General features: G+C 43.6%; 1 protein-coding gene across 1 annotated transcript in view; it reads right to left on the bottom strand.

Annotated features, from left to right (window-relative positions):
* The window catches only part of LOC126209818 (harmonin-like), a 669,201-nt gene that overhangs the window by 537,478 nt on the left and 105,506 nt on the right, over nt 1-26,217 (bottom strand). The window contains exon 2 of the mRNA XM_049938951.1: nt 8,370-8,475. Coding sequence (XP_049794908.1) covers nt 8,370-8,475 — 106 coding nt within the window. The remainder of the gene's footprint in view (nt 1-8,369; nt 8,476-26,217) is intronic.

Raw genomic sequence — 26,217 nt, 5'->3', positions numbered from 1 at the left:
TCACTCAACCAACGCGAGCATCTTCAAAAGTTACTCTGCTCACATGTCACAAATATCGGGCTTTGTATAGCGCCGCAGTCGTGCATAAAGCCTCTATGTATGTATACAAAGGTCAAAACAAATTATGGTGAAATTAAAGCAAGAGCGGTAACATAAACAGCGCAGTGGGCTTTTCACTGTTAAGTGCAGAGGAGAGAGCGGATGGACGAAAAGAGTACACTGGAGGACTGAAGAGGAAACAGGAGTCGATGGGGAAGAGATAGGGGAACCTGTACTAGAATCAGAACCTAAGAGAGCTTCCCACGACTCAAGATCAAATAAAGCAAACTGAATCGATAACATTCCACCGGAAATTCTATAATCATCGGGGAAAATAGCAACAAAACGACTGTTCACGTTGGTGTGCAGAGCGAATGAGACTGGCGATATACAAACAGACTTTCGGAAAATCATCATCCAGACAATTCCAAAGATAATTCCAACAAGTGCGAGAATTATCGCACAATCAGCTTAACAACTGATGCATCCAAGTTGATGACAAATGGTTCAAATGCCTCTGAGCACTATGGGACTTAACTTCTGAGGTCATCAGTCCCCTCGAACTTAGAACTACTTAAACCTAAGTAACATAAGGACATCACACACATCCATGCCCGAGGCAGGATTCGAACCTGCGACCGTAGCGGTCGCGCGGTTCCAGACTGTAGCGCCTAGAACCGCTCGGCCACTCTGGCTGGCGCACATCGTGATGTAAGCAATATGTCTACAACCAATGAAAATACTGAAAGCAAATCATGGGTGTGCGTGCTGCTTGAGGAGGCACAATAAAAGAAAAATTAGGAATAATGCATATGATTTACATGACTGATTATCTCTTGTTACAGCAATTTTCTTGTGAAGCTAAGTACGCATTGTGATGCATTTTTGAGATTGTGTCGTGCACTCTTTGCGGCAGACTTCTTGGCCGTGCCACGCAAAGAACCGGGACCCCATCTACATTCGATTCAAGGAAAGCAGAAAGCTGAAACCTGAGACATCTGCTGCGCTGCTGAAAGAACGTACTGTGTGTGAACGAGGCAAAGTTGCTGAAGTACTTTTTAGGAAAAGTTTTACTCGAAGTGTAGAAAAACTCCACAAATTTTGAATTTCGTTATGCAGTTGCTTTCAGATGATTGCAGGGAAACTATTAGTGAAAAGTATTTGATTGATTCAAACTGTAAGTCTCACATCAACGCCTGACGACTAGGCGGTTATCTTTTCGGTATTAGTCATACTTATTACGATTGTTCGCTGTCTGTTGTTCAAAGAATTTGCTGTGAGTTAAGAGTGCGAATTATGACTGCTAATCACAGGGAAATAGAAACTTGCAGTCTGAAATTGTTGTATTTCGAAATGCATCCCTGAACCATCTGGTGACGTATTTTGAGATCTTGTGTATCCATCCACAAGAAATTTCTATGTGCGACTCAAGAACTTCGTGCCAATGTCTTTATGACCCTTAAAAGGCCTAAATCTCCTAGTCGCCAATCTTCTGCAAAATTTGAAAGTGTCCAAACAAATAGTACACTTCGGCCCACCACACAGAGGACCGTGTTCGCATCTGTGTCTGAGTCGAGTCTAGTGCTGCGCTGCTCCAAAACATTTTTACCTAAACGCTGTAAAGCTGTCTCCCAAACTGCGTTTTACTTCATGGATAAATAACTGAAAACCACTGCCAGATGTTGACCTCTGCTGAAGACAGTATTACTACTCAGGGCACTTACTGGTTGAAAGCACCGTTGATGGCTATTAATCAGTTGAAATCGATTTGCAAAAGTGAATAAATAAAACATAATTTGCGACTGGTTCCTGCATATTTGGTAATTTTATGGTTTACGGTTGCTGCACGACTTGGGAACCACACAGAGCCCACCATTCAGAAGCAACGTGGAATCAGAGCCATGTTTTGTTTCTGCCGGATCTCCCCACTACTGAGAGATTAGAAGGCATATTAAACAGAAGTTACCCGCCCATGGTTCGATCCTACAACCTCTCGATCTCCACTCAAACGTTCCGCCACTTGTTTCCGCCTTGTCTAAGAGTAATCTTCAAAAAAATTTAAAAAAAAATCAAAGTTAACCGTACTTGGCACCTTCCCAATAAATATCCCAAGGCGATAGGATCCAGGGCTCTATAATGTTTTTTTAACTTGATTATAATTAGTAAATGTGTATAAATGAAATACAATTAACGTAATGTCAAAAAAAAGTTATTCAAAAGAAAACAAAAATAGCATTTCTAGACTGCTTGTAGACCTTCAGCTAAAAGAATCTTCCTTCTAGAAATGGTTCAACTGGATGTTTCTGCCCATTGTCATCGACGTTTGCTACATGCAACAATAAACTAAAGCTAAACTCTCTCCGAACAGGGCTTGGAAGCCCCAACGGTACCGACCAACCGCCGTGTCATCCTCAGCGCACAGGCATCACTGGATGCAGATATGGAGCGGCATGTGGTCAGCACACCGCTCTCCCGGCCATTGTCAGTTTACGAGACCGTATCTCCAACAATGCCGTATAAAAATGTATACAACGAAAACACTCTACTTTAACGCAGCCTTCCATGAATCAGCCAGTGTCTCTTCTTTATCAGTGCTTCTCTGTCTTGAATGTGATGAGACTGAGCCAGGCACTCCCCAAATGAGAGGGACAACTGGACGATGTGACCTCCCCCTTTTGACCCTCTCTTCCTTTTCTTCTCTCTCTTCTCCTCTTCCTTCTTCCTTCGTCGTACCGCGGCTATATCTCAGGGTTTTCGACACAAAAAAGGGAAGCTGAAAGGGGGCACGTGTGTGGTTGATCACGATGACGTAGTGCTATGTGTGAGTGAAGATCGATGACTGAAGCAGAAACATTCCTCTAAAAGTAAAAGGTAAGTGCTCTCTTTTTGAAAAAAAAAGTAAATAGTAGTGTAGACTATAATGTCTACCGTTCTACCAAACTGAAGGAACACGACACAGTTTGTAAATTTTCAACTTCGGATGAAGTTTTTTGATCCAAAGGAGCTGAAGCAAAACTCATCCGTTCCAAATGTCATTCACAACGAGAGTAGTTAGTTTTATCGTGTGTGTACAGTGGTCATTAATGATTGAAATGATCGTTCTGGTAATTGTATCACAATCTGTTTATGGGTTGCTAAGCAACGTATCAACTAGCTGACTATTCCGTGATTAATCTCTGTCGTATTCAAACAGTAAATCAACTCACACTTGCTTTAAGCATCAAGAACACTTACTATCCCTTCCGATAATTCTTTGATAATTATTATTAAGTTAATTTCAATAAATCACGGTCAGTGTCACTCAATCGTTCATGTGACTATAACGCACGACAGCGTACCGCGTATCTCAAACTTCGTGCCGGTATTTCGAAGTCCGCGTGCAATTTGTTTGAAACAAAGTTTGACCGTGGTTCCCTAGAATATTTTCCAAACAAACTCCGGGTTGTGAATTACCAGTTCTATGCCCATTCACAAAAATTACGGAGGACCTGCACTCGATTAAGACTTGTCCGCGCACTCGAGCAACTCAGAAAGTATCACCCTTCCCAAAGAGAAAAAATATCACGCATAACGCAGCATTGCGATCTGCTATGTCAAAACACATTTATATCCGTCTCATAAAGACTCCTTACCTATTGATCCTAAAACATATTGTGCTTAATTACATTCTTTACTCCATAAATAACTAATAAAATTTAGAAATAATTTACATGTATAATGTGTCAATCACTCAGCAAAGATTTCACAACAAAAAAATCTCGACTTGAGATGACGTCACGGGTTACTACCTGTGTTAACTCTCCAACTCTCACGTGACACAAGGTATATCCGACTGCAATGGACATCCCCACAAGATTATTTCTTAATGATTTCGAGGGCTACACGGACGATTACCCGTGTAATGCTACAACCAGACCACACCACCACGTGTAAGTTGTAACACAGCTCTTCTCTCAAATTACAGCGCCTGCTCGCTACGTGGCAGTGGCGTCGTTCTGACAACTTTACTTTTATTCATCATAATGCAGACAATTTGTACGAAATATTTATAAATTATATACAAAAACCCTCGTCGTATATCTACGCTGAGTAGTACCGTGGTGTAGTGGTTCTCATACTAAACTGTTGCTTGGAGGGTCGTGACTTCAAAACTCACCTGGACAATTTTAAACAAGTATCCACAAATGTCAAGCTTCATTGTACTGGAATGTTCTGTAGCTGTATGTATACTGTATGTGTTCTGGCCGGAGGCAGTTCGCTCCGCGCTCTTGTATGTGCAAGTGATGAATAAACCTTCGTAAAGTGAAGTTAGTGTTCGTCATTCATCGAATTTCATCGTCTTCTACGTGATATTATTCTGGTGGAGACACTTGGTATTGGAACTTGTGGTACCACACATGATCAGTGACACAGTGGCTCCCATCAGGCCACGACAGAGCCGCCGTTTACGTGGCGAGAAACCCGAGTTCGAGCCACATTCAACAGATCGCAATCTATCGGAGACAAAAGAAGAAGAAGAGAACGTTACGATGACAGCAACTATGTGCCACCACATGAGACATCCTTCCAGGTTCTCTGGTGACGATGGCCAAGATCAAACAAGTGGCTGAAGGTACATGAGCGTATAGCCAAATTTAACAAATGGGATCACACCGTGTGTTTGGCTAACGTATTTTTCTACTTGGATGTCTGTGATGGAGAAAGCAACTGATTTCACAACTGTTTTTCGTCAGATAGTGAGAGAGGAACTTCAGAAGGCACTTGGATTGCACGGTGAGCAAAAAACCGAGACGCTTCAGGAGGTCATAAGGGAGGAAGTGGAAAAGACATTGAACCCGATCTCTCGTCCTTCATTTACCTTTAAAATGGTGAAGTAGTCGAGACGCAGACGGAGTTACGTTCTTACAATGCCGCCTGAGGAACCTGTTTGGGCACCAAGGATGGCTGACGTCTGGAGGACCCAGGATAGCCAACCAGTACGTTTCCACTGCGGACGACCGGGACATGTTGTGCGGTACTGTCGAGAAACGCGGCGGATATTCGATGACGCCCGCGCGAGCAGACGAAGATGAACAAGAAGATGTGGGTGCAGGACGACGTAGGTCACCATCGCCGCAAGCTAGCTGCCGGAGAGGACGCTCCCCTACTCGCTGATCAAGGTCTCCATCGCCGTTTAGAAGCTCCAGCCGATCACCTAGCAGCCGCAACCTGGAAAACTAAAGGGTGCGACCTTCCTTGGAGTTGAGGCTGCCGAAGAGAAAAATCCTCCACCGTCGATCACTACAAAAATGATAGGAAACTACGTCGATATCCTCATTGATGGCCGACCAGCCAAAGCTCTTGTGGACTCTGGAGCATCATCTGCAGTCATTTCGGAGACGTACCGTCGCCAGTTGCAGAAAACCGTATTATTCGACAGCAAAACATCTCTGCTGAAGATGGCTAAAGGGAAATATGTAAAACCTACAGGAAAATGTACCATTCGTGTGGGTATAAGTGGCCATACACAGCCCTTAGCATTCATCATCTTATAAGAGTGTAGTCATGACGTCATTCTCGGATGGGACTTTTTGAAAACTTCTCAGGAAGTTATAGGTTGTGGTCGCTCGAAGAGATGAGACACTGTGGACAGGAAGATGCGCAGCCCTAGAGCACAGCGGTACGTCAACGATATTCAAATGGTTCAAATAGCTCTGAGCACTATGGGACTTAACATCTGAGGTCATCAGTCCCCTAGAACTTAGAACTACTTAAACCTAACTAACCTAAGGACATCACACACATCCATGCCCGGGGCAGGATTCGAACCTGCGACCGCAGCAGTCGCGCGGTTTCGAACTGGAGCGCCTAGAACCGCTCGGCCACAGCAGTCAGCCAACGATATTCTACACAACGTTCTGTTGTCCTTCATGGCAGCCATTCTGGAATTAATTTCGAGCAAGATAACGCCCGCTCGCACATGGTGAGAGTTTCTACTTCTTGTCTCCGTGCTTGCCGAACTCTACCTTGGCCAGCAAGGTCGCCAGATCTCACCACAATTGAGAACGTTTGGAGGATTAGGAGCAGTGCCGTCCAATCAACTCGGGATTTTGACGATCTAACGCGCCAGCTGGACAGAAGTGTGGCACGATATGCCTCAGGGAGGCATACAACTCTATCATTCAATACCAAGCCGCATAACTGGGTACATAATGGCCAGAGATTGACTAACGCGTTATTGGCTTGTTCAATTTGTGAAGCTGTTTCTCTTGAATAAATGCAACAATTCTGCTGAAATTGTAATCATTTGTTTGTCTGTACATTTACATCACATCTACAGATTTCCGTCCTTCGGTGCGACTTTTTTTCTTTTTTTTTTTCCTCACAGTATATTTCTAACTAAACTCTTCCTAGAAGATGTCGAGATAATCGGAAAGTTTACATTCCAAATAGGTTCTAGCAAACGGCTTGAACGGAAAGCAGAAAGGTGGAAGAAGTATATAGAGGGTCTACACAGGGGCGACGTACTTGAGGACAATATTATGGAAATGGAAGAGGAGGTAGATGAAGATGAAATTGGAGATATGATACTGCGTGAAGAGTTTGACAGAGCACTGAAAGACCTAAGTCGAAACAAGGCCCTGGGAGTAGACAACATTCCATTAGAACTACTGACAGCCTTGGGAGAGCCAGGCCTAACAAAACTCTACCATCTGGTGAGCAAGATGTATGAGACAGGCGAAATTCCCTGAGACTCCAAGAAAAATATAGTAATTCCAATCCCACAGAAAGCAGGTGTTGACAGATGTGAAAATTACCGAACTATCAGTTTAATAAGTCACAGCTGCAAAATACTAACGCGAATTCTTTACAGACGAATGGAAAAACTGGTAGAAGCCGACCTCGGGGAAGATCAGTTTGGATTCCGTAGAAATGTTGGAACACGTGAGGCAATAATGACCCTACGATTTATCTTAGAAGAAAGATTAAGGAAAGGCAAAACTATGTTTCTAGCATTTGTAGACTTAGAGAAAGCTTTTGACAGTGCTGACTGGAATACTCTCTTTCAAATTCTGAAGGCGGCAGTGGTAAAATTCAGGGAGGGAAAGGCTATTTACAATTTGTACAGAAATCAGATGGCAGTTATAAGAGTCGAGGGACATGAAAGGGAAGCAGTGGTTGGGAAGGGAGTGAGACAGGGTTGTAGCCTCTCCCCGATGTTATTCAATCTGTATATTGAGCAAGCAGTAAAGGAAACAAAAGAAAAATTCGGGGTAGGTATTAAAATCCATGGAGAAGAAATAAAAACTTTGAGGTTCGCCGATGACATTGTAATTCTGTCAGAGACAGCAAAGGACTTGGAAGAGCAGTTGAACTGAATGGACATTGTCTTGAAAGGAGGATACAAGATGAACATCAACAAAAGCAAAGCGAGGATAATGGAATGTAGTCGAATTAAGTCGGGTGATGCTGAGGGAATTAGATTAGGAAATGAGACACTTAAAGTAGTAAAGGAGTTTTGCTATTTGGGGAGCAAAATAACTGATGATGGTCGAAGTAGAGAGGATATAAAATGTAGACTGATAATGGCAAGGAAAGCGTTTCTGAAGAAGAAAAATTTGTTAACATTGAGTAAAGATTTAAATGTCAGGAAGTCGTTTCTGAAAGTATTTGTATGGAGTGTAGTCATGTATGGAAGTGAAATATGGACTATAAACAGTTTAGACAAGAAGAGAATAGAAGCTTTCGAAATGTGGTGCTACAGAAGAATGCTGAAGATTAGATGGGTATATCACGTAACTAATGAGGAGGTATTGAATAGAATTGGGGAGAAGAGGAGTTTGTGGGACAACTTGACCAGAAGAAGGGACCGGTTGGTAGGACATGTTCTGAGGCATCATGGGATAACCAATTTGGTACTGGAGGGCAGCGTGGAGGATAAAAATCGTAGAGGGAGACCAAGAGATCAATACACTAAGCAGATTCAGAAGGATGTAGGTTGCAGTAGGTACTGGGAGATGAAGAAGCTTGCACAGGATAGAGTAGCATGGAGAGCTGCATCAAACCAGTGTCAGGACTGAAGACCACAACAACAACAACACGTGTAGTGGAAAGTTTTTGTTTCTCTTACCGTATATTTTCAGCCGTGTTAGTTACTGCTGTTAATTATGACGGACCCTGTGTAAATAAATGAAACGCTGTAAACCCGAACTCCTTTCAGTCAAGCATTCCGCACGTCCAACAGCGTTAAGCGAAAGATCTCGAGCTGCCATTCTGAATCGGCCCCTAGCCACAGTAAGCGTGGCTGTGGTCGCCGACTCCGTGGCCAGTGTCTTCTGCTGGGTACTCACCTGGCTGCACGTGGTCCACCCGGGCAGAGGCGCCGTCGTCCTGGCCGCCCGCCACAGAGAAGCCAAAGCGGCGGTCCGCGGCGTCCATCAGCAGCACCACGTCCACCTGCGGAGGGCGACGTAACGAGACTGTTTGAAAAATATTAAAACATTTTTCGGATACCTCTACCAGTCAGAAGAAACAAGATCAATATACAAGGAAACGAAGAATGAAGCGATGAAAAAAATAAGGATGGCAAAAAATGAAGCATGGGAAAGAACATGTGCCAAGGTGAATAGCAAATTAGGATTTGGGAGAGCAAAAGAAGCATGGTCAGTATTAAAAGGGCTTCGACAGGATACAAAAAGCAAAACTAATCTCCAACTGATAACACAAAAGGAATGGGAAGAGTATTTCCAAAAATTATTAAATGAGGACAGAAAAGAATATCTAGAAGAAGGAACAGTGGAAGAAAAAGGAAATGAAGATGATGAGGTCCAGATTTTAGAAAGTGAAGTACTTCAGGCGTTGAGAACAGGAAAGAATGGTAAATCACCGGGACCAGGCAATATCAATCTGGAGTGTCTGAAATATGGTGGTGACAAAATTGTGAAACTGATAACACAGCTCTTCAACAAAATGATACATGGAGATTCAATACCCAACGAGATGAAGCTAGGTTACATTACTACAATATTTAAGAAAGGGGATCGCAAAATTTGTTCAAACTATCGAGGAATTTGTGTTACAAACCCATTAATGAGAATTTGTGCGAAAGTAATTAAAAACACTCTGGAAAAAAATTTTAGAACCCAAGAAGAACAATGTGGATTCACGGCTGGGAGATCATGTGTAGACCACATTTTCACATTACTACAGATTTTGGAGAAACATAGGAAAAAATCAAAAAATATAGGATTAATTTTCATAGATCTAGAAAAAGCGTGTGATACTGTTGCAAGAAAATTACTTTGGAGAGCACTACATATGGCAAACATAAACGCTTTCTTGATTAAAATAATACAACAAATGTATAAAGATAACATTTGCCAAGTGAACGTTGGTAATAAACTTTCACAGAAATTTAGAACAAGCAAAGACCTTTTACAGGGCTGTCCCATGTCACCATCACTCTTTAAAATCTATCTAGATATTAGCCTTAGAACATGGTCTCATAAATGTAATAGTATGGGATTAGAAATAAGAGATGGAGTTTACCTACGTCATTTATTGTTTGCTGATGATCAAGTAGTCGTAGCACAAGATGGGGAGGATGCTAACTATATGTGCAATCAACTAGCAGTAGCATACAAAACTTGGGGTTTGAAGATTAATTACCAAAAAACAGAATACTTGACTAATGGTTCAGATGAGCTATACATTGAAGGAAAGAAAATCAAAAAGATAAACACTTTCTGTTATTTGGGATCCATTTTAGAAATCGAGGGAAAATCAGAGTCAGAAATCAATGAAAGAATTAGTAGCGGACGGAGTGTTATTGGGATGCTTAACTCAGTCTTATGTAGCAGGAATGTAATGAGCAGAACTAAAAAATTAATATACAAATCCATATTAGAGAGTGTGATTCTGTATGGAACGGAGACCTGGACAATTAACATGCTCTAGAGATGAACTTCTGGAGAAGATCGGCAAGAATCTCCAGGAAAGAAAAGATAAGGAACACCGAAATAATGTGGAGAATGGAAATAAAAGAAAGAATATATGACGTAATGGACAGGAAGAAATTACAGTGATATGGGCATGTACGACGAATGGAGAAAACCAGAATACCAAAATTGATACTGGAGTGGGAACCGGAGGGGAGAAGAAGAAGAGGACGACCAATGACCACCTAGCTCCAAAATGTACAGCACACAATGAGGAGAATGGGCGCAGAGGAAGAGGACAAACAAGATCGAAACACCTGGAGGAATATTTTAAAATATAGTCTAAGAACGTTTAATGTTTGTATTGTAATTTCCAAGCAAATTATTATGTTGGAGATAAGCCTCTGTAATGAGGAAAAGCTCAAAATAATAATAATAATAACTCTACCACTCACAAAATTTTGTTCATTTACTTAAATTATTTTCTGAAGCAACATGTTTCGAGGTACAAACCTCGTCTTCAGAGTAAAATGGAAATAGAAAAACATTTAACAAAAGTACACTGTGGAGATTAGGTTAGGAAAGATACATCAAAAGTATTGAGAACAACTAAGAGACTCTTTAACAAAAACCAAATAGATGAAATAGAAGCGAATTTTAAAAGACATCACACTCGGAAATTTTATAAAGCCTTTAAATCACAACTATCGAAGTTAAAACCTCCTACGTTACATATAAGAGGACTCGATGGAAAACTAAGTCTGAATGACAAATCATGTGCTGCAGCTTTTGGAAATTACTTTTCATCCCTACTGAATGCTGAAAATCATAATGGAAAGCTTGTATTCTATCCTACTGTTCCTCCTGCAGATAGTCCCCCTCCTACATTAAATGAAATCATGAAAACTATACAAGTCTCGCTAAATAACAAATCTGGAGGTGAGGATCGCATCTTGGCTGAAATGTGGAAATACGCAGATCACGATACAATAAAACATCGCCATGATATCATAGTGAAATTGAAATTCCACCTCCAGACTGGACCGTAGCATGTTGTTAAACAGAGCTGAATCAGTCTTAGATCAACAACTGGGCTAATATCAAGCTGGCTTCAGGACATCAAGATCCTGTGCAGAGCAGATCCATAACCTGAAATCTGTTACACCATAAGCCAAATCAAAAACGTTTGTTGTGACCTTTGTCGACTTTCAAAAAGTGTATGACTCAATTTATCGAGAAACAATATAGAACACCCTTGCCGAATTTGGTCTAGATAGGAAAACAATCAATCTGATAAGCGCCACTTTAAACAACACAGTGTCAAAGGTCAAGTTCAGAGGCGAACTACCAGAACCATTTGAAATCTGTACAGGGGTGAGACAAGATGACCTGCTGTCTCCATTGCTTCTCAACTGTGTCCTGGAAAAGATAGTCGGAGAGTGGAAAACAACCGTACCGCCAGGTGATGGGATTCAAATTGGACACTAAAGAAATGGCCTCAGTGGAAACTGTTTGGCTTTTGCTGATGATCTGGCACTCATTGCAAATAATATTGACGAAGCTAAGAGCTAAAGTTCGAGTGTACAGCCTACAATCAATTGCTGCTAAGACTGGCCTAAAAACAGCATTTAACAAAACTGAATTCATCACAAACATCAAACACGCTGCTCCTCATATTAAAATACAACAAGATAAAATCAAGCAGTCGAAGAAATTTAAATATCTTGGAGAAATAATTACACCTGACGGTTCAGAAAATGCAGCTGTAGAAAGTAGGTGTACTAAACTAGGAGGTGCTTTTCATCTGTGCAAAGACTTATACAAAAACAAAAGCCTGTCTTTAAACCTAACACTTTGTCAATATAACATCGTCATTAGACCATCAGCTTTGTATGCATCAGAATGTTTAAACATGAAGAAGACAGGACCACTAAGAAAACTTGAAATAAAAGACCGAAAAATTTTGAGGAAAATCCTTGCCCCTATCAAAGAAAACGGAGAATTCCGCCGAAGACACAACTGTGAATTATACAAACAAAAACATACAGAAGACATTGTTACCAGCGTGAAGAAGAGGAGAATGATGCTTTTTGGTCATCTGGAAAGAATGAACCCGTAAAGACTTACTCATCGCATACATTCATCAATTTCAAAAACAAAATCGTATTCAAAATGGGCAAGCCAAGCTAAAAAGAATTTACAGGAAGCTGAAATTTCATTTGATGACATTCAGGATCGAGAAATTTTCAGAGAGAAAGTCAAAATTACTAAAAACCTTATTTCGCTTACGACGCCAGTTCCACGTCCTGCCTGCAAATGGTCAAAACAGAGAAAAGAAGCACAGGCAGCCGAAATGAAAATCTACTGGCAAAAGAGGAACCAGGGAAGAAATAAAAACCTTCGTGGTCCATAGCAGGCCGAAACGATAGAAAAAAAAAAAAAAACTCTGTGGAGATTAATTATATGAGAGAATATTCAGTATGGAGAAGTATACGAGGGCTACACTCGTCCGTGGCAACATAGCAAATCTGCAGTGCGACCAGCAAGAGGAAACCAGGAAGCCACGCTTCATTCGCCGATGATCACCAGTCTTGGCACAGAATGCAATAAACAGAAGGTCTCCACTCCGTCCACCGTAGTAGCTCATTACAACCGAGTTCCCGCTTCTTCCGCCTCAACAGACCAATGGTAACAACGTTTTTTTTGAAATTTTGACGTACTGTGATTCTGCACAGCTAAAACACGCCAGCAGACGATGCAAATGTAACCGTGGCCGAAACGTTCGTTTCTCTAGTATAGTTTTCTACACTGCCACGCGGTACCACACCCGGAAGATTTTTACTTCATTATTCACTTCGTTTGTTGTTGTGCTGTTCACATTAATTTTAAGTACTCTCTAACCTTGTTCATATGAAACGGCGCTCTTCCTGTGGTGTGTTCAGTTGCCTCCATTGCTATGGTTCCTCGGATTTTGTTAACCTCTGTTCATAAACTTACAAAGTACACTTAACACACGTCATCATAATCAACCCCACTGTGCACCAGAAAGAAGATGGCGCTCGAAACAAAGCTTCTTTCGATTTAACTTTCGATCCGTCGATGCTGGTGTTATCTACGATTGCCAGATATGCAGAAACCATGGTGGTTAGAATCAATCTATGGAGATTCCCTGACGCCTTAAACGTGATGCCAACATCTTATGCACTCCGCCATATGTTTGAGACCAAAACAGTGTGAGCAGCGCGTTTATACTGTAGTGTTATTAATCGAAATACAAACGTAAATTTCTGTGAGAGTGGTTACTGTTGTTACCTATGGATGCACGAACAGAACCAGAAAGTCCGCTCTGACCTCCTACACGCAATTGCCTCAGCTAAAATAACACATTTAGTCTCAGTATGGATATTCGGTCCCATGTTTACACTCACTGACTTTTATGTTTACAGTAGGTAGGTTCACAAAGGAGGGCGCAAGGAAATGCTTGTGGATCAAGGCACAGAAGTGAAATATAGCACACCAGTCAAATCAGAGGGTTTCCGTGAATCTCAGTTTGATCAAGGTTCAACGTAATAGCTTTGCATCAGACTCTTGCATTTTGTTTAGCGTTCAAATAACTCACGGTAATGCAGCCGAATGACGTTGTCGACACTCGCCGATTTTTCGGCAGGTGTATATCCTCCCATTTTAAAGGCAAGACTGCAGCAAGTGGCAAGCCTCGGTTTGCAGAGCAATTCCGGAAAGATCACACACACACACACACACACACACATAATTTCAGTCCTAATAATACGATCCCAATAGCTGGAGGTGCATGCTAGAGTGTCCGTGTTGTTATGTTCCATAGGATGACCGGTGCACAGACAATCTTCTGCAATAGCTGATTTGCTCGGCTGTTATAAGAGTGTGTGACGCTTACGATCACTACATCGGTTCTCCACGGTCCTAATAGTCTGACCGAAATACAACCTGCCACAACTGCAGGGAAAACGATGGACACCTGCTTAAGCAAACCAAGGCCATCCTTAACGGAGCCTAAGAGAATCCTAATCTTAAATGGAGGTCGGAAAACAACATTTAACATCATATTTCGGCAAAATATGACCAGCCTTGTTGCAAAGGCTGCCCGCGTAAGGCAGAAAGGCTTTGCTGCCTTCATCACTCACCCGGTTCACCGTGCAATGAACGTCTGATCTGTCTTTCACTATATCAATTCGACGAAAGTTGATCTCAAGAGAGGTTAACTCAGGTGACAAATTCTTAGGGTCTGAAATGACCTGGGCCCTGCGAACCAACGTGCGAAGTGCCTCTTCATGTTGAGGTGTACGGTGACAACTACCAGCCCTCAGATACAAGTCAGTGAGAGCAGGGTTCCTTTAAGCAGCATATCCCAACGTACCATCAACCTTCATTCTGACCAAAGCATCAAGGAAGTGGAAGGCAGCAGTCCATTTCTACCTCCATCGTGAAATGAATATTTGGTAGGATTGAATTCAGGCGTTCTAAAAATTCCTTTCAAATTCCCACTGCCATGAGGCCAAACAACAAAACAAAAGCATCGTATACATATCTCAGAAAAAAAGCAGGTTTCAAAGTCGCCGACTCCAACGCACGTTCCTCGAAGTCTTCTACAAACAAATTTGGAATAATACGTGCAACGGGCTTCCCATCGCAGTTACATCTGTTCTCTCATAGTATTGGTCCCCGAATAAAAATTACGAGGAAGTCAACACAGGTCGAACTAGGTTTGTTATTTCAATACCAAAACTATCTCCAATTAACCGTAACGAATCAGAAAGAGGAACATGAGTGAAGAGAGAGACCACTCAAAGCTATCTAGAGCGTCAGACACTCAAACACATTCCCTCTAATCGACGTAAGAAATCAGCCAGCTTCCTAATGTGATGCTCACATTGACCAACTAACGGGCTCAAGGTAGTATCAAAGTATTCTGTTACACGATATGTTGGAGTACCAATGTTGCAATCAGACGAAAAGGAACCCCTTTTAAATTCCATTGCACAGCTTTTACTTGCTGCAGTTTTTTCTGCAAACTTACAAGGTGATCACCTGGCGAAATAACAGCGGCTGTCGACGATATTACCGAGCTGCGCACCCGTAAGTTATTTTTACGTTGTATACAGCGGTAGAAACTCATGTCTCGTTTTGTTCATCGTTTCCCCCACAGATACAGAATGTAGTTTACGCTAAAAATAATGTTCAAATGTGTGTAAAATCTTATGGGACTTAACTGCTAAGGTCATCAGTCCCAAGCTTACACTCTACTTAATCTAAATTATCCTAAGGACAAACACACACATCCATGCCCGAGGGAAGACTCGAACCTCCGCCGGGATCAGCCGCACAGTCCATGACTGCAGCGCCTCAGACTGCGCGGCTAATCCCGCGCGGCAGTTTATGCTAGATTCTTCCTAAATGATTGTATTTATTTGGCTGAATTGCATGTTAAACTTGTTCTCCTTCGCTGTTGCCAGCTGATGTCACAACAGCTGTCTATGCAATGTGTATTTTACTTAAATGTTTGCATCTGAGATAATTCAGCGAGTGAATGTTGGGACTTGGTAACAAACCATTCACATAAAATTTTCGACCTATTAATTCTTCTTTTGTGCATACATGATTATTCTGAGATGTGCCAAATGTCGTGCCAGGAAGAAAACCAAGCTTCTTCATTGGCCAAACTGTTGCCTCAAGCCGTGAAATTGTAATTTGAATCACGTGACGAAAACCCTACAGGAGAACTACACAGATAAAGAGCATTTCAGTGCTTAGCAGTGTATTCAGTGCAAATGAAGTGTTGTCAGGTAACACCACTCTTCAAAGACTTCATTTCAGTTGTCTTCTCCACTGTATACGTTTCATATACACTCCTGGAAATGGAAAAAAGAACACATTGACACCGGTGTGTCAGACCCACCATACTTGCTCCGGACACTGCGAGAGGGCTGTACAAGCAATGATCACACGCACAGCACAGCGGACACACCAGGAACCGCGGTGTTGGCCGTCGAATGGCGCTAGCTGCGCAGCATTTGTGCACCGCCGCCATCAGTGTCAGCCAGTTTGCCGTGGCATACGGAGCTCCATCGCAGTCTTTAACACTGGTAGCATGCCGCGACAGCGTGGACGTGAACCGTATGTGCAGTTGACGGACTTTGAGCGAGGGCGTATAGTGGGCATGCGGGAGGCCGGGTGGACGTACCGCCGAATTGCTCAACACGTGGGGCGTGAGGTCTCCACAGTACATCGATGTTGTCGCCAGTGGTCGGCGGAAGGTGCACGTGCCCGTCGACCTGGGACCGGACCGCAGCGACGCACGGATGCACGCCAAGACCGTAGGATCCTACGCAGTGCCGTAGGGGACCGCACCGCCACTTCCCAGCAAATTAGGGACACTGTTGCTCCTGGGGTATCGGCGAGGACCATTCGCAACCGTCTCCATGAAGCTGGGCTACGGTCCCGCACACCGTTAGGCCGTCTTCCGCTCACGCCCCAACATCGTGCAGCCCGCCTCCAGTGGTGTCGCGACAGGCGTGAATGGAGGGACGAATGGAGACGTGTCGTCTTCAGCGATGAGAGTCGCTTCTGCCTTGGTGCCAATGATGGTCGTATGCGTGTTTGGCGCCGTGGAGGTGAGCGCCACAATCAGGACTGCATACGACCGAGGCACACAGGGCCAACACCCGGCACCATGGTGTGGGGAGCGATCTCCTACACTGGCCGTACACCACTGGTGATCGTCGAGGGGACACTGAATAGTGCACGGTACATCCAAACCGTCATCGAACCCATCGTTCTACCATTCCTAGACCGGCAAGGGAACTTGCTGTTCCAACAGGACAATGCACGTCCGCATGTATCCCGTGCCACCCAACGTGCTCTAGAAGGTGTAAGTCAACTACCCTGGCCAGCAAGATCTCCGGATCTGTCCCCCATTGAGCATGTTTGGGACTGGATGAAGCGTCGTCTCACGCGGTCTGCACGTCCAGCACGAACGCTGGTCCAACTGAGGCGCCAGGTGGAAATGGCATGGCAAGCCGTTCCACAGGACTACATCCAGCATCTCTACGATCGTCTCCATGGGAGAATAGCAGCCTGCATTGCTGCGAAAGGTGGATATACACTGTACTAGTGCCGACATTGTGCATGCTCTGTTGCCTGTGTCTATGTGCCTGTGGTTCTGTCAGTGTGATCATGTGATGTATCTGACCCCAGGAATGTGTCAATAAAGTTTCCCCTTCCTGGGACAATGAATTCACGGTGTTCTTATTTCAATTTCCAGGAGTGTATATAAAGACAGATCTGCATCTTCTGTACCAAACATGTTTCGCCTGTCCAAGCTACGCATCTTCACTGGTCTACAATAGAAAATAAAATATTTAGTTATACATATTTTGATCGATCTGTTGTGATAGCTGGCTGAGCATTCAAATAGAACTGTTTTATTTACAACTATATAGTTGTAGTTCTTCACTTGCATTCATTTTATGCCCTATTAATGCTTCTATGTGTTGTCCTCCATGCACTACATGCTCATAGGGCAGTTTTATTCCAATTGATATGTCTCATTTAAACATTTGTATGCATATAGCCTGTACTGTAGTACATTCGAAATGTCCTTGCTCACATTCTTTCGGAAATCTTATCCCAAACAACAAAAAAAGGGAAAATCACTAAACAAGAATAATATTTCATCCAGAAGGCCATAAATTAAAATAAAAATATACTCAACCACCAGACGAGCAACAACAGAAGAACAATATTCAAACCGATTCATAGTTTACTATTATTATTATTTTTTGATTAACACATACATACACACAGCGCTCCCCCTACTCACCCATCCTCCCTCCAATCCCATCGACACCCAAACCCAACTCTCACCCTCTACAGCTCCCATGATCCTTCAGGCAGCACTACAGCATGTGAGCAAGAACATGTGTAGTGTGCTACGTATAGACCATGTGCTGAGAAACTTTTAAATGTGAAATATCAATTGGAAGAAACCTGTAGCACGTGCATTTAGCACATACAGAACAACACATAAAATGAGTGAAAGTGAAAAAACGGAACCATATAGTTGCAAATAGAATAGTTAGATGTAAATGAACTGCCAAGAATCACGACAGACCTCATCTAAAATATATGTGATTAAATAATTTTATTTCTATTATAGAGCACTGAACATACCTAGTATCAATAGGCGACACACGATTGGTACACACAAATATAACATTGAGTTGCAAAAGACTTAATTTTTATTATCTGTATGATAAAGCTTAACTGATGTAGCAACTGAGCAAATATTAATAATATTAATGTTATTGCAAATATTCACAATATTAATGTGTTTTGCTGTCCATGTTAAGACATATCGTTAAACAGAATATCGCACTAGTCTATATGGGACAGCTCTATCAAAGGGAGACATAAAATTACATTTTAAGACTGTACTGGAAACAAACTGACGTTTTTCGTTGACACTGTGAGTCATATACAAGATGTGATGAGCATTATTTCGTCTGGGCCGACTCCACGCACATATTTAAAAAGAGAAACTGTAAATACCTACCGAAGCACAAGAGAAAATACGGCTGATAGTTCTTAGGACAGGCGTTCAATGTAAGGACAAAGAGCGAGTCCAGAAACTATCCCAGTGAAACACCAATCACCATTTATTACCAGTCATCAAAATTCCCCCACCTTCAAGAATCATTCAGCACAACTTTTGCGTTACCACTGCATCAAGCTCGTTCAGCTGGTACAGGAATCATTCGGCTAGAGAAGAATTTTGTGTCACTAAAACTTAACTGAATCTTTCCTCAGAATGTTGACGCCCCAAAGTCAGTCTGCAATATCGAGTGACTCGTATTTCAAATCCCCTTTCCGATCCAGCCTCAGGTTTTCATTGGTTATATGAACTGGATAAGGGCCATTACTCTCCCCCCCCCCTTTTTCCCCCAGTCCTTGCTTGTGGGCTGTCCCCAATGACTTCGTAGTCGACCGGACATTAAATCGCAATTTTCCTTCCTTTTTTGTTTCGTTTGTTGTTTTTTTAGGAATTTTTCCTCATTCAGTCGTTCCGCAAATTCTTCATTCTTTACTGGATTAATTCGTCTGATCTGTAACAGTATTCTGTAACACCACTTTTCAAACACTTCATTTCATTTGTCTTCTCCCCTGTACACGTTTCATATACATACAGAGCTCTGCTCCAAACATAACGTTTCATTAATCTCAATGTTTATATCCAGAGCCTGAAAAAACAAGTAAAGCTTTCAGAAGACACGGTCAGATGTCAACGTAATTCCGTACGCGTACACACCATCATCGGGTATGTAAATGAATGGAGATGTAATTTTCTGAGACAGTTAGAAGACCAACCATAATGCATTTGTGTTGATGGTGTTTAGTGCCGTTAACAGTCCTTGTAGTGTACATTAGGGACCTGAACAGATACGGAGAGAGTGGTCGCTGTGAAGGACACAGAGATCCCGCGTATTCGCCTTGAAGAGCAGACACTATTCACTAGCCTGCCACAAGGTCGCAGTAGCTTCAGCCTTTACCACAAACAGAGAGAGTGTCACAATAAAATACATTTTACTATACGCAAAATTACGGATGATTTGACATATCACGAAGGTCGATCCGATTAATATTCAGAAAGTCGATAAATTAATACTCAGTCCATATCAAATTACACTGCGCAACAAGATTAAAGGGTCACTTTTTCGAAACCCCGTATTTGTCTTCAAAAAAAAAAAAAAAAAAAAAAAAACACGCAAAGAAATTAAGAATTAAACTATGTAACAAATAAGTGAGCTAAGAGTATACGACTTGCTGCTGGCTGCTGCTTATCCAACTGCGGCAGGGAGCACACTGGCTGTGGCCAACCGACACTGACCGTTCAAAACAAAAACAGAAGACAGATGACTACGCGAATTTACACTATTCAGATACTAAAGCGCGATGCTACAACTCTCAAATACTATAATACGCCCGAAATTTATGAATTAAACAATGCAAGTACCGAAAAACACGCAAAGAAATTAAGAATTAAACTATGTAACAAATAAGTGAGCTAAGAGTATACGACTTGCTGTTGGCAGCTGCTTATCCAACGGCGGCAGAGAGCACACTAATACTTGAGTATTGCTCATCAGTGTGGGATCCGTACCAGATCGGGTTGATGGAGGAGACAGAGAAGATCCAAACAAGAGCGGCGCGTTTCGTCACAGGGTTATTTGGTAAGCGTGATAGCGTTACGGAGATGTTTAGCAAACTCAAGTGGCAGACTCTGGAAGAGAGGTGCTCTCCAACGCGGTGTAGCTTGCTCTTCAGGTTTCGAGAGGGTGCGTTTCTGGATGAGGTATCGAATATATTGCTTCCCCCTGCTTATACCTCCCGAGGAGATCACGAGTGTAAAATTAGAGAGATTCGAGCGCGCACGGAGGCTTTCCGGCAGTCGTTCTTCCCGCGAACCATACGTGAGTGGAAGAGGAAAGGGAGGTAATGACAGTGGCACGTAAAGTGCCCTCCGTCACACACCGTTGGGTGGCTTGCGGAGTATCACTGTAGATGTAGATGTAGATGTCTTCCATTGCGACGCAGAAGTTTGAAATTTGGCTCAAAGGTGTCTACAACCTTCCTCTGTAACGGCACAAGAGCGTAGCGCCCTGAGACGTCACCCGTGGGCTCAGTGGCGCTTCAAACAGCGAGGTGGCGAGACAGCTGTAAGGTTAATGTGAGCTGTAAGCTGGGCTACTCATGTCACACTGGCGCCAAATTTCACGACAATTCTGCCCAACGCCACCCTGAACGTGACGCACGATTAGAAGGTTGGGGCACCGCCCCTCTTATCCACATTTCACCCCTTCTTCTGACGTCTCTGCTATGGCGACCAGAACAGCGACACCCAGCGTTGGAATCGCGCGGTTTTCTAAAGGCTGGCCTAGGAAATATATTTCACCCTCACTGCCGCTCAGAACCAACAAGAAAAGCCCTCAGGATGTCAGTGAAACCACCGCTTCCCTTGGGGCGTTGATTCCCACACATTTCGCGAACGAAAACGACAGTTCGCAGTGCGATGAGGGACGGGGAGATGTTACTGACAAAGTTTTACACTGCTGACACCCCGAACGTTCCGACACTTCTCTAAGAATGTTGTAGGGCCACTCCCCCACTGAGCGTGATGGCACCGCTTCCGAGTGCAGTGTGAGCTCAGGTTTTGCTGTCGCACACAGGTTGGATCCGCTAGTGACCGTTCAATACCATTAGACGAAATCTGACCGTGGTCTGAAGCATCAAAGGATGCTTATGCTTTTTCAACCCTACCGTTTTCGACCCTCATATGGCGTGATAAGGCGGAAGCGCAACATTAATGATGTGTCGCTGAAACCGGTACAGGGAAAACCGAAATCAAAGTTTACAAAAGTTTATTGACCAAGGAAAAAACGTCTGCTCCGTCGATAATAACATAATCATAATTACAGTATCTCACAGGTATGAAGACTTGACAGTATGATGATTCCAGAGCCTGACACAATTAGGACCTTCATAGACAAATACACTTGTATGGGAAATATTCTGTCAGATGAAGCTTCCCTGCATAATAGCAACATATGAGCAGAAAAGTCTATCCTGGATACGGTCTGGCCGCGCCAAGCGAAAAACGATGGAGGCTGAATACGGCGGCGTCGGTCCCTAGGATGAGTTTCGAGTGCGTCCTACTGCCGCCGGCACACGGACCGTGCATCCGAACGTTGAACGTTGAGCGTGCCGAGTCTCTGACGTCATAGCGTGGATTACCACGTTCGGGAGTCTTTCCGAACGTGCAGAGCGATATCTGGCATGTCAGATATTCTGAGAGTGCGTCTGAGCGTTGACCAATGAGATGTCACAACGCCACCTACGCCACACGCGCGCCGTCTCCCTTCAGTACAGAGTTGTGAGGCGCCATATTGGCAATCATTTCAAGCCTATAAGTATATATGCCGTTTCTGAGCACCAGCAAATTGAGAATCACTGCAAAACCCGTTGTTAACTGTGTGATTCGTTCCAATAAAATAATGAGAAAGATCATATTCGTGGCAAAAGAATTATTGTAACTTGCGTATAATGAGAGTAGGCTATTTGTAGGCAGCGACACCCTGAAGATCCATCCAAAACGTATTGTTCTTGGTACAATTTGCTATAATTGAATTTCAATTAGTAACATATCTACGATTACGGTCTTCAGCAAGGGGTAACATTATATGATTATATACAAAAGATGTGCTGATTTAGCTTAATGAGTAGCGTCACTGCCCAGTATTGCGCTAGTTATTAGGCGGTGGTTCCTGTCTTGATACTTCCAATTTTTTTCCTAACTTTCGCGTTTTTATTAGGTTCTGATACTTTATTATTAGTTTAATATAAGTATCTACTATAACAGTTAATGTTATGTAAATATAAGTTCAACTTTTTCTGAGGGGTGACTTTGTTCGGTTGGCTTAATCTACAGGACAGCTTGCACTACTTGTATAAAGATATTTTGCTCCTTTTTCTTTTACGCTTCGTAATTCACGTGTTGCAAAGATTCTGCTACTGGTTAGGAACAGTGATCAACTGAGACTGACCTTAGGGTTGTACTAAAATGTGGGAATGATGAAATAATGTTTATCTTATGCGGAGAAATACTCCAAATCTGTAACGCACTGTTTGTAATGGAACTTTTATAAGCCTGTGTCCTTATTGATTGGTACTTAACTTTTCGTGGACGATGGTGGAAATGTGCGTTTTAATAGAGCTAACGCGGGAATTTGACGCGCGCCCGTTGAGTATACAGTGTGATTTCAAAAATGGTTCAAATGGCTCTGAGCACTATGCGACTTAACTTCCGAGGTCATCAGTCGCCTAGAACTTAGAACTAATTAAACCTAACTAACCTAAGGACATCACACACATCCATGCCTGAGGCAGGGTTCGAACCTGCGACCGTAGCGGTCGCTCGGCTCCAGACTGCAGCGCCTAGAACCGCACGGCCACTCCGGCCGGCAAACAGTGTGATTTACGAACAAGAAACATCCCTCAACTGCCGCTGGAGTGCGTTGCGATTGCGTTTACCACGTTGGGGCCCACGTACCGTGTGCACAAGTCGCATCGTTCCTGAGCGTTCAGCAGCACGTTGAACTTGTTGGCACGCTCAACGTTAACGTTCCACAGCACGGTCCGTGTGCCGACCGCTTAAGACGGTAGGGTCAAAATCACCCGCCTGGTGGCTAGGAGAGGCTCTCGCAGCCGGAAGAACTGACTCATGCAGTTCTGTCGCCGACCTTAACATCTACTTGATTACTCTGTAATTCACATTTAAGTGCTTGGCAGAGGGTTCGTCGAACGCAATCATACTATCTCTCTACCAATCCACTCCCGAACTGCGCGCGGGAAAAACGAACATCTAAACCTTTCTGTTCGAGCTCTGATTTCTCTTATTTTATTGTGATGATCATTCCTACCTATTTAGCTTGGGCTCAACAAAATATTTTCGCATTCGGAAGAGAAAGTTGGTGACTGAAATTCCGTAAATAGATCTCGCCGCGACGAAAAACGTCTTTGCTTTAATGACTTCCATCCCAACTCGCATATCATATCTGCCACACTCCCTCCCCTATTACGTGATAATACAAAACGAGCTGCCCTTTTTTGGACCCTTTCGATGTCCTCCGTCAATCCCACCTGGTAAGGATCCCACACCGCACAGCAATATTCTAACAGAGGACGAACGAGTGTAGTGTAAGCTGTCTCTTTAGTGGACTTGTTGCATTTTCTAAGTGTCCTGCCAATGAAACGCAACCTTTGGCTCGCCTTCCCCACAATATTATCTATGTGGTCTTTCCAACTGAAGTTGTTCGTAATTTTAACACCCAGGTACTTAGTTGAATTGACAGCCTTGAGAATTGTACTATTTATCGAGTAATCGAATTCCAACGGATTTCTTTTGGAACTCATGTGGATCACCTCACACTTTTCGTTACTTAGCGTCAACTGCCACCTGCCACACCATACAGCAATATTTTCTAAATTGCTTTGCAACTGATACTGGTCTTCGGATGACCTTACTAGACGGTAAATTACAGCATCATCTCCGAACAACCTAAGAGAACTGCTCAGATTGTCACCCAGGTCATTTATATAGATCAGGAACAGCAGAGGTCCCAGAACGGTTCCCTGGGGAACACCTGATATCACTTCAGTTTTACTCGATGATTTGCCGTCTATTACTACGAACTGCGACCTTCCTGGCAGGAAATCATGAATCCAGTCGCACAACTGAGACGATACCCCGTAGGCCCGCAGCTTGATTAGAAGTCGCTTATGAGGAACGGTGTCAAAAGCTTTCCGGAAATCTAGAAATACGGAATCAACTTGAGATCCCCTGTCGATAGCGGCCATTACTTCGTGCGAATAAAGAGCTAGCTGCGTTGCACAAGAACGATGTTTTGTGAAGCCATGCTGATTACGTATCAATAGATCGTTCCCTTCGAGGTGATTCATAATGTTTGAATACAGTATATGCTCCAAAACCCTACTGCAAACCGACGTCAATGATATAGGTCTGTAGTTAGATGGATTACTCCTACTACCCTTCTTAAACACTGGTGCGACCTGCGCAATTTTCCAACCTGTAGGTACAGATAGGCCGGCTGCGGAATACTGCAGCGAGGAACTATTTTCCGGTCACGTGTGTGGCGAATGGCCCTCTGGAAGTGGCGGCCTCTGCTAGCACTGGTACCGCCGCCTGGTGTCGACAGGCGAGTCTGCGACGCTGAGGCGTGCTTGGGCCGTGTAGGCTGCACGCGTGTCCGAGGTGCCCCGAAGGGTTGCCGATCGCTTGTGCAAAGATCCCCAGTACAGCAATTAACATCTCTGTGAATAAAACGGCAAAAGATCCCTCTGAGACTCCCCCCCCCCCCCCCCGAGTTCGACAACCACAGTGCCACCATCGCAACTTTTTTGAGAACGCTACGAATTTACCTGTCACAAACTTAGACAGCAATTCAGCCTGGTGGCTGCTCTAGCGCCTGAAGGCAGGCAAACCGCACCAAAGAGTGTCGAAGGGATTCCCTAGTCCTCAGGCGCTAGAGAAACCGCCAGGCTGAATTGATTTCGAAGTTTCTGACAGGTAAATTTGAAACGTGCTCAACAAACATGCGTTGGTGGTTTTGTATCCTGCCTGGAAGGCGGCGCGTGGGTCTACTCCTGTAAACTGAATGGGTAGGCCGAATGTAGCAACAGCAAGTGAGGTAAGATTCTCGGAACAGATTCTTACGTGAAAGTACATTTAATTATTAGTCAATGACATACGTATCTTTACACTGAAGAGCCCGTAGTGCGACTGGATAGGCATCGACGTTGATAGCCACTAGTACTAGGACAAACTATCATTGAATAACAAAGTCAGTAATGGCCCCCTATGAAGTAGAAACAATATTGCTAGGTTCGGAATCAAATGGGCTGAATCTGGAGCTACGATCGTAGAGCTCCATAGTGCCGGCTAGAGAGCGCTGTCGTCGGTGTCTCGGAGTGCCAACTTATGAACTTCCATCTACGCTGTGCTATCGATACCGAAGGTGGCACCGTGGGTGTCGGGGATCTTAAAGAGACCGTTTGCCGTTTTGTTGACACACATGTTGATGTTCCACTACCGCGTGATCACGCCACAGGGCAGCAGAAAACAGGAGATCTGGAAAAGCATATGTAGCCTTTGCTGCTTCCAGTAACGTTCATATTTCGTCGAATGGTTTTCAGCGGTCCCGAGTGACCCCAACCTGTACACCAAAGCAAAAATTGCTGTCGCGCTGCAGTCCAAAAGAGCGTGATCGCTTTCAATGGGGACGCCGCCCCACAAAGTCCTTAGAGAAGAGTTAAAACGTCCCACAGTGTCAGCAGCGGCAAAGGTTGTGAAGAACATTTTCCTATTGCCCATCGCACCGTGAACTGTCGTTCTCGACAGCGAAATGTGTGGGGGCTCAACACCCAGAGGGAATGGGTGGTTTCATTGACACTCTTTATGCTACTCCCCGCCGGCCGTTGGTGGCCGAGCGGTTCTTGGCGCTTCATTCTGGAACCGCGCGTCCGCTACGGTCGCAGGTTCGAATTCTGCCTCGGGCATGGATGTGTGTGATGTCCTTAGGTTAGTTAGGTTTAAGTAGTTCTAAGTTCTAGGGGACTGATGTACTGAGATGTTAAGTCCCATAGTGCTCAG

Source organism: Schistocerca nitens, chromosome 10 (genome assembly GCF_023898315.1).
Source record: "Schistocerca nitens isolate TAMUIC-IGC-003100 chromosome 10, iqSchNite1.1, whole genome shotgun sequence".
Taxonomy (NCBI): Eukaryota; Metazoa; Arthropoda; class Insecta; order Orthoptera; family Acrididae; genus Schistocerca; species Schistocerca nitens.
This window is presented reverse-complemented; position numbering and strand designations above follow the sequence as displayed.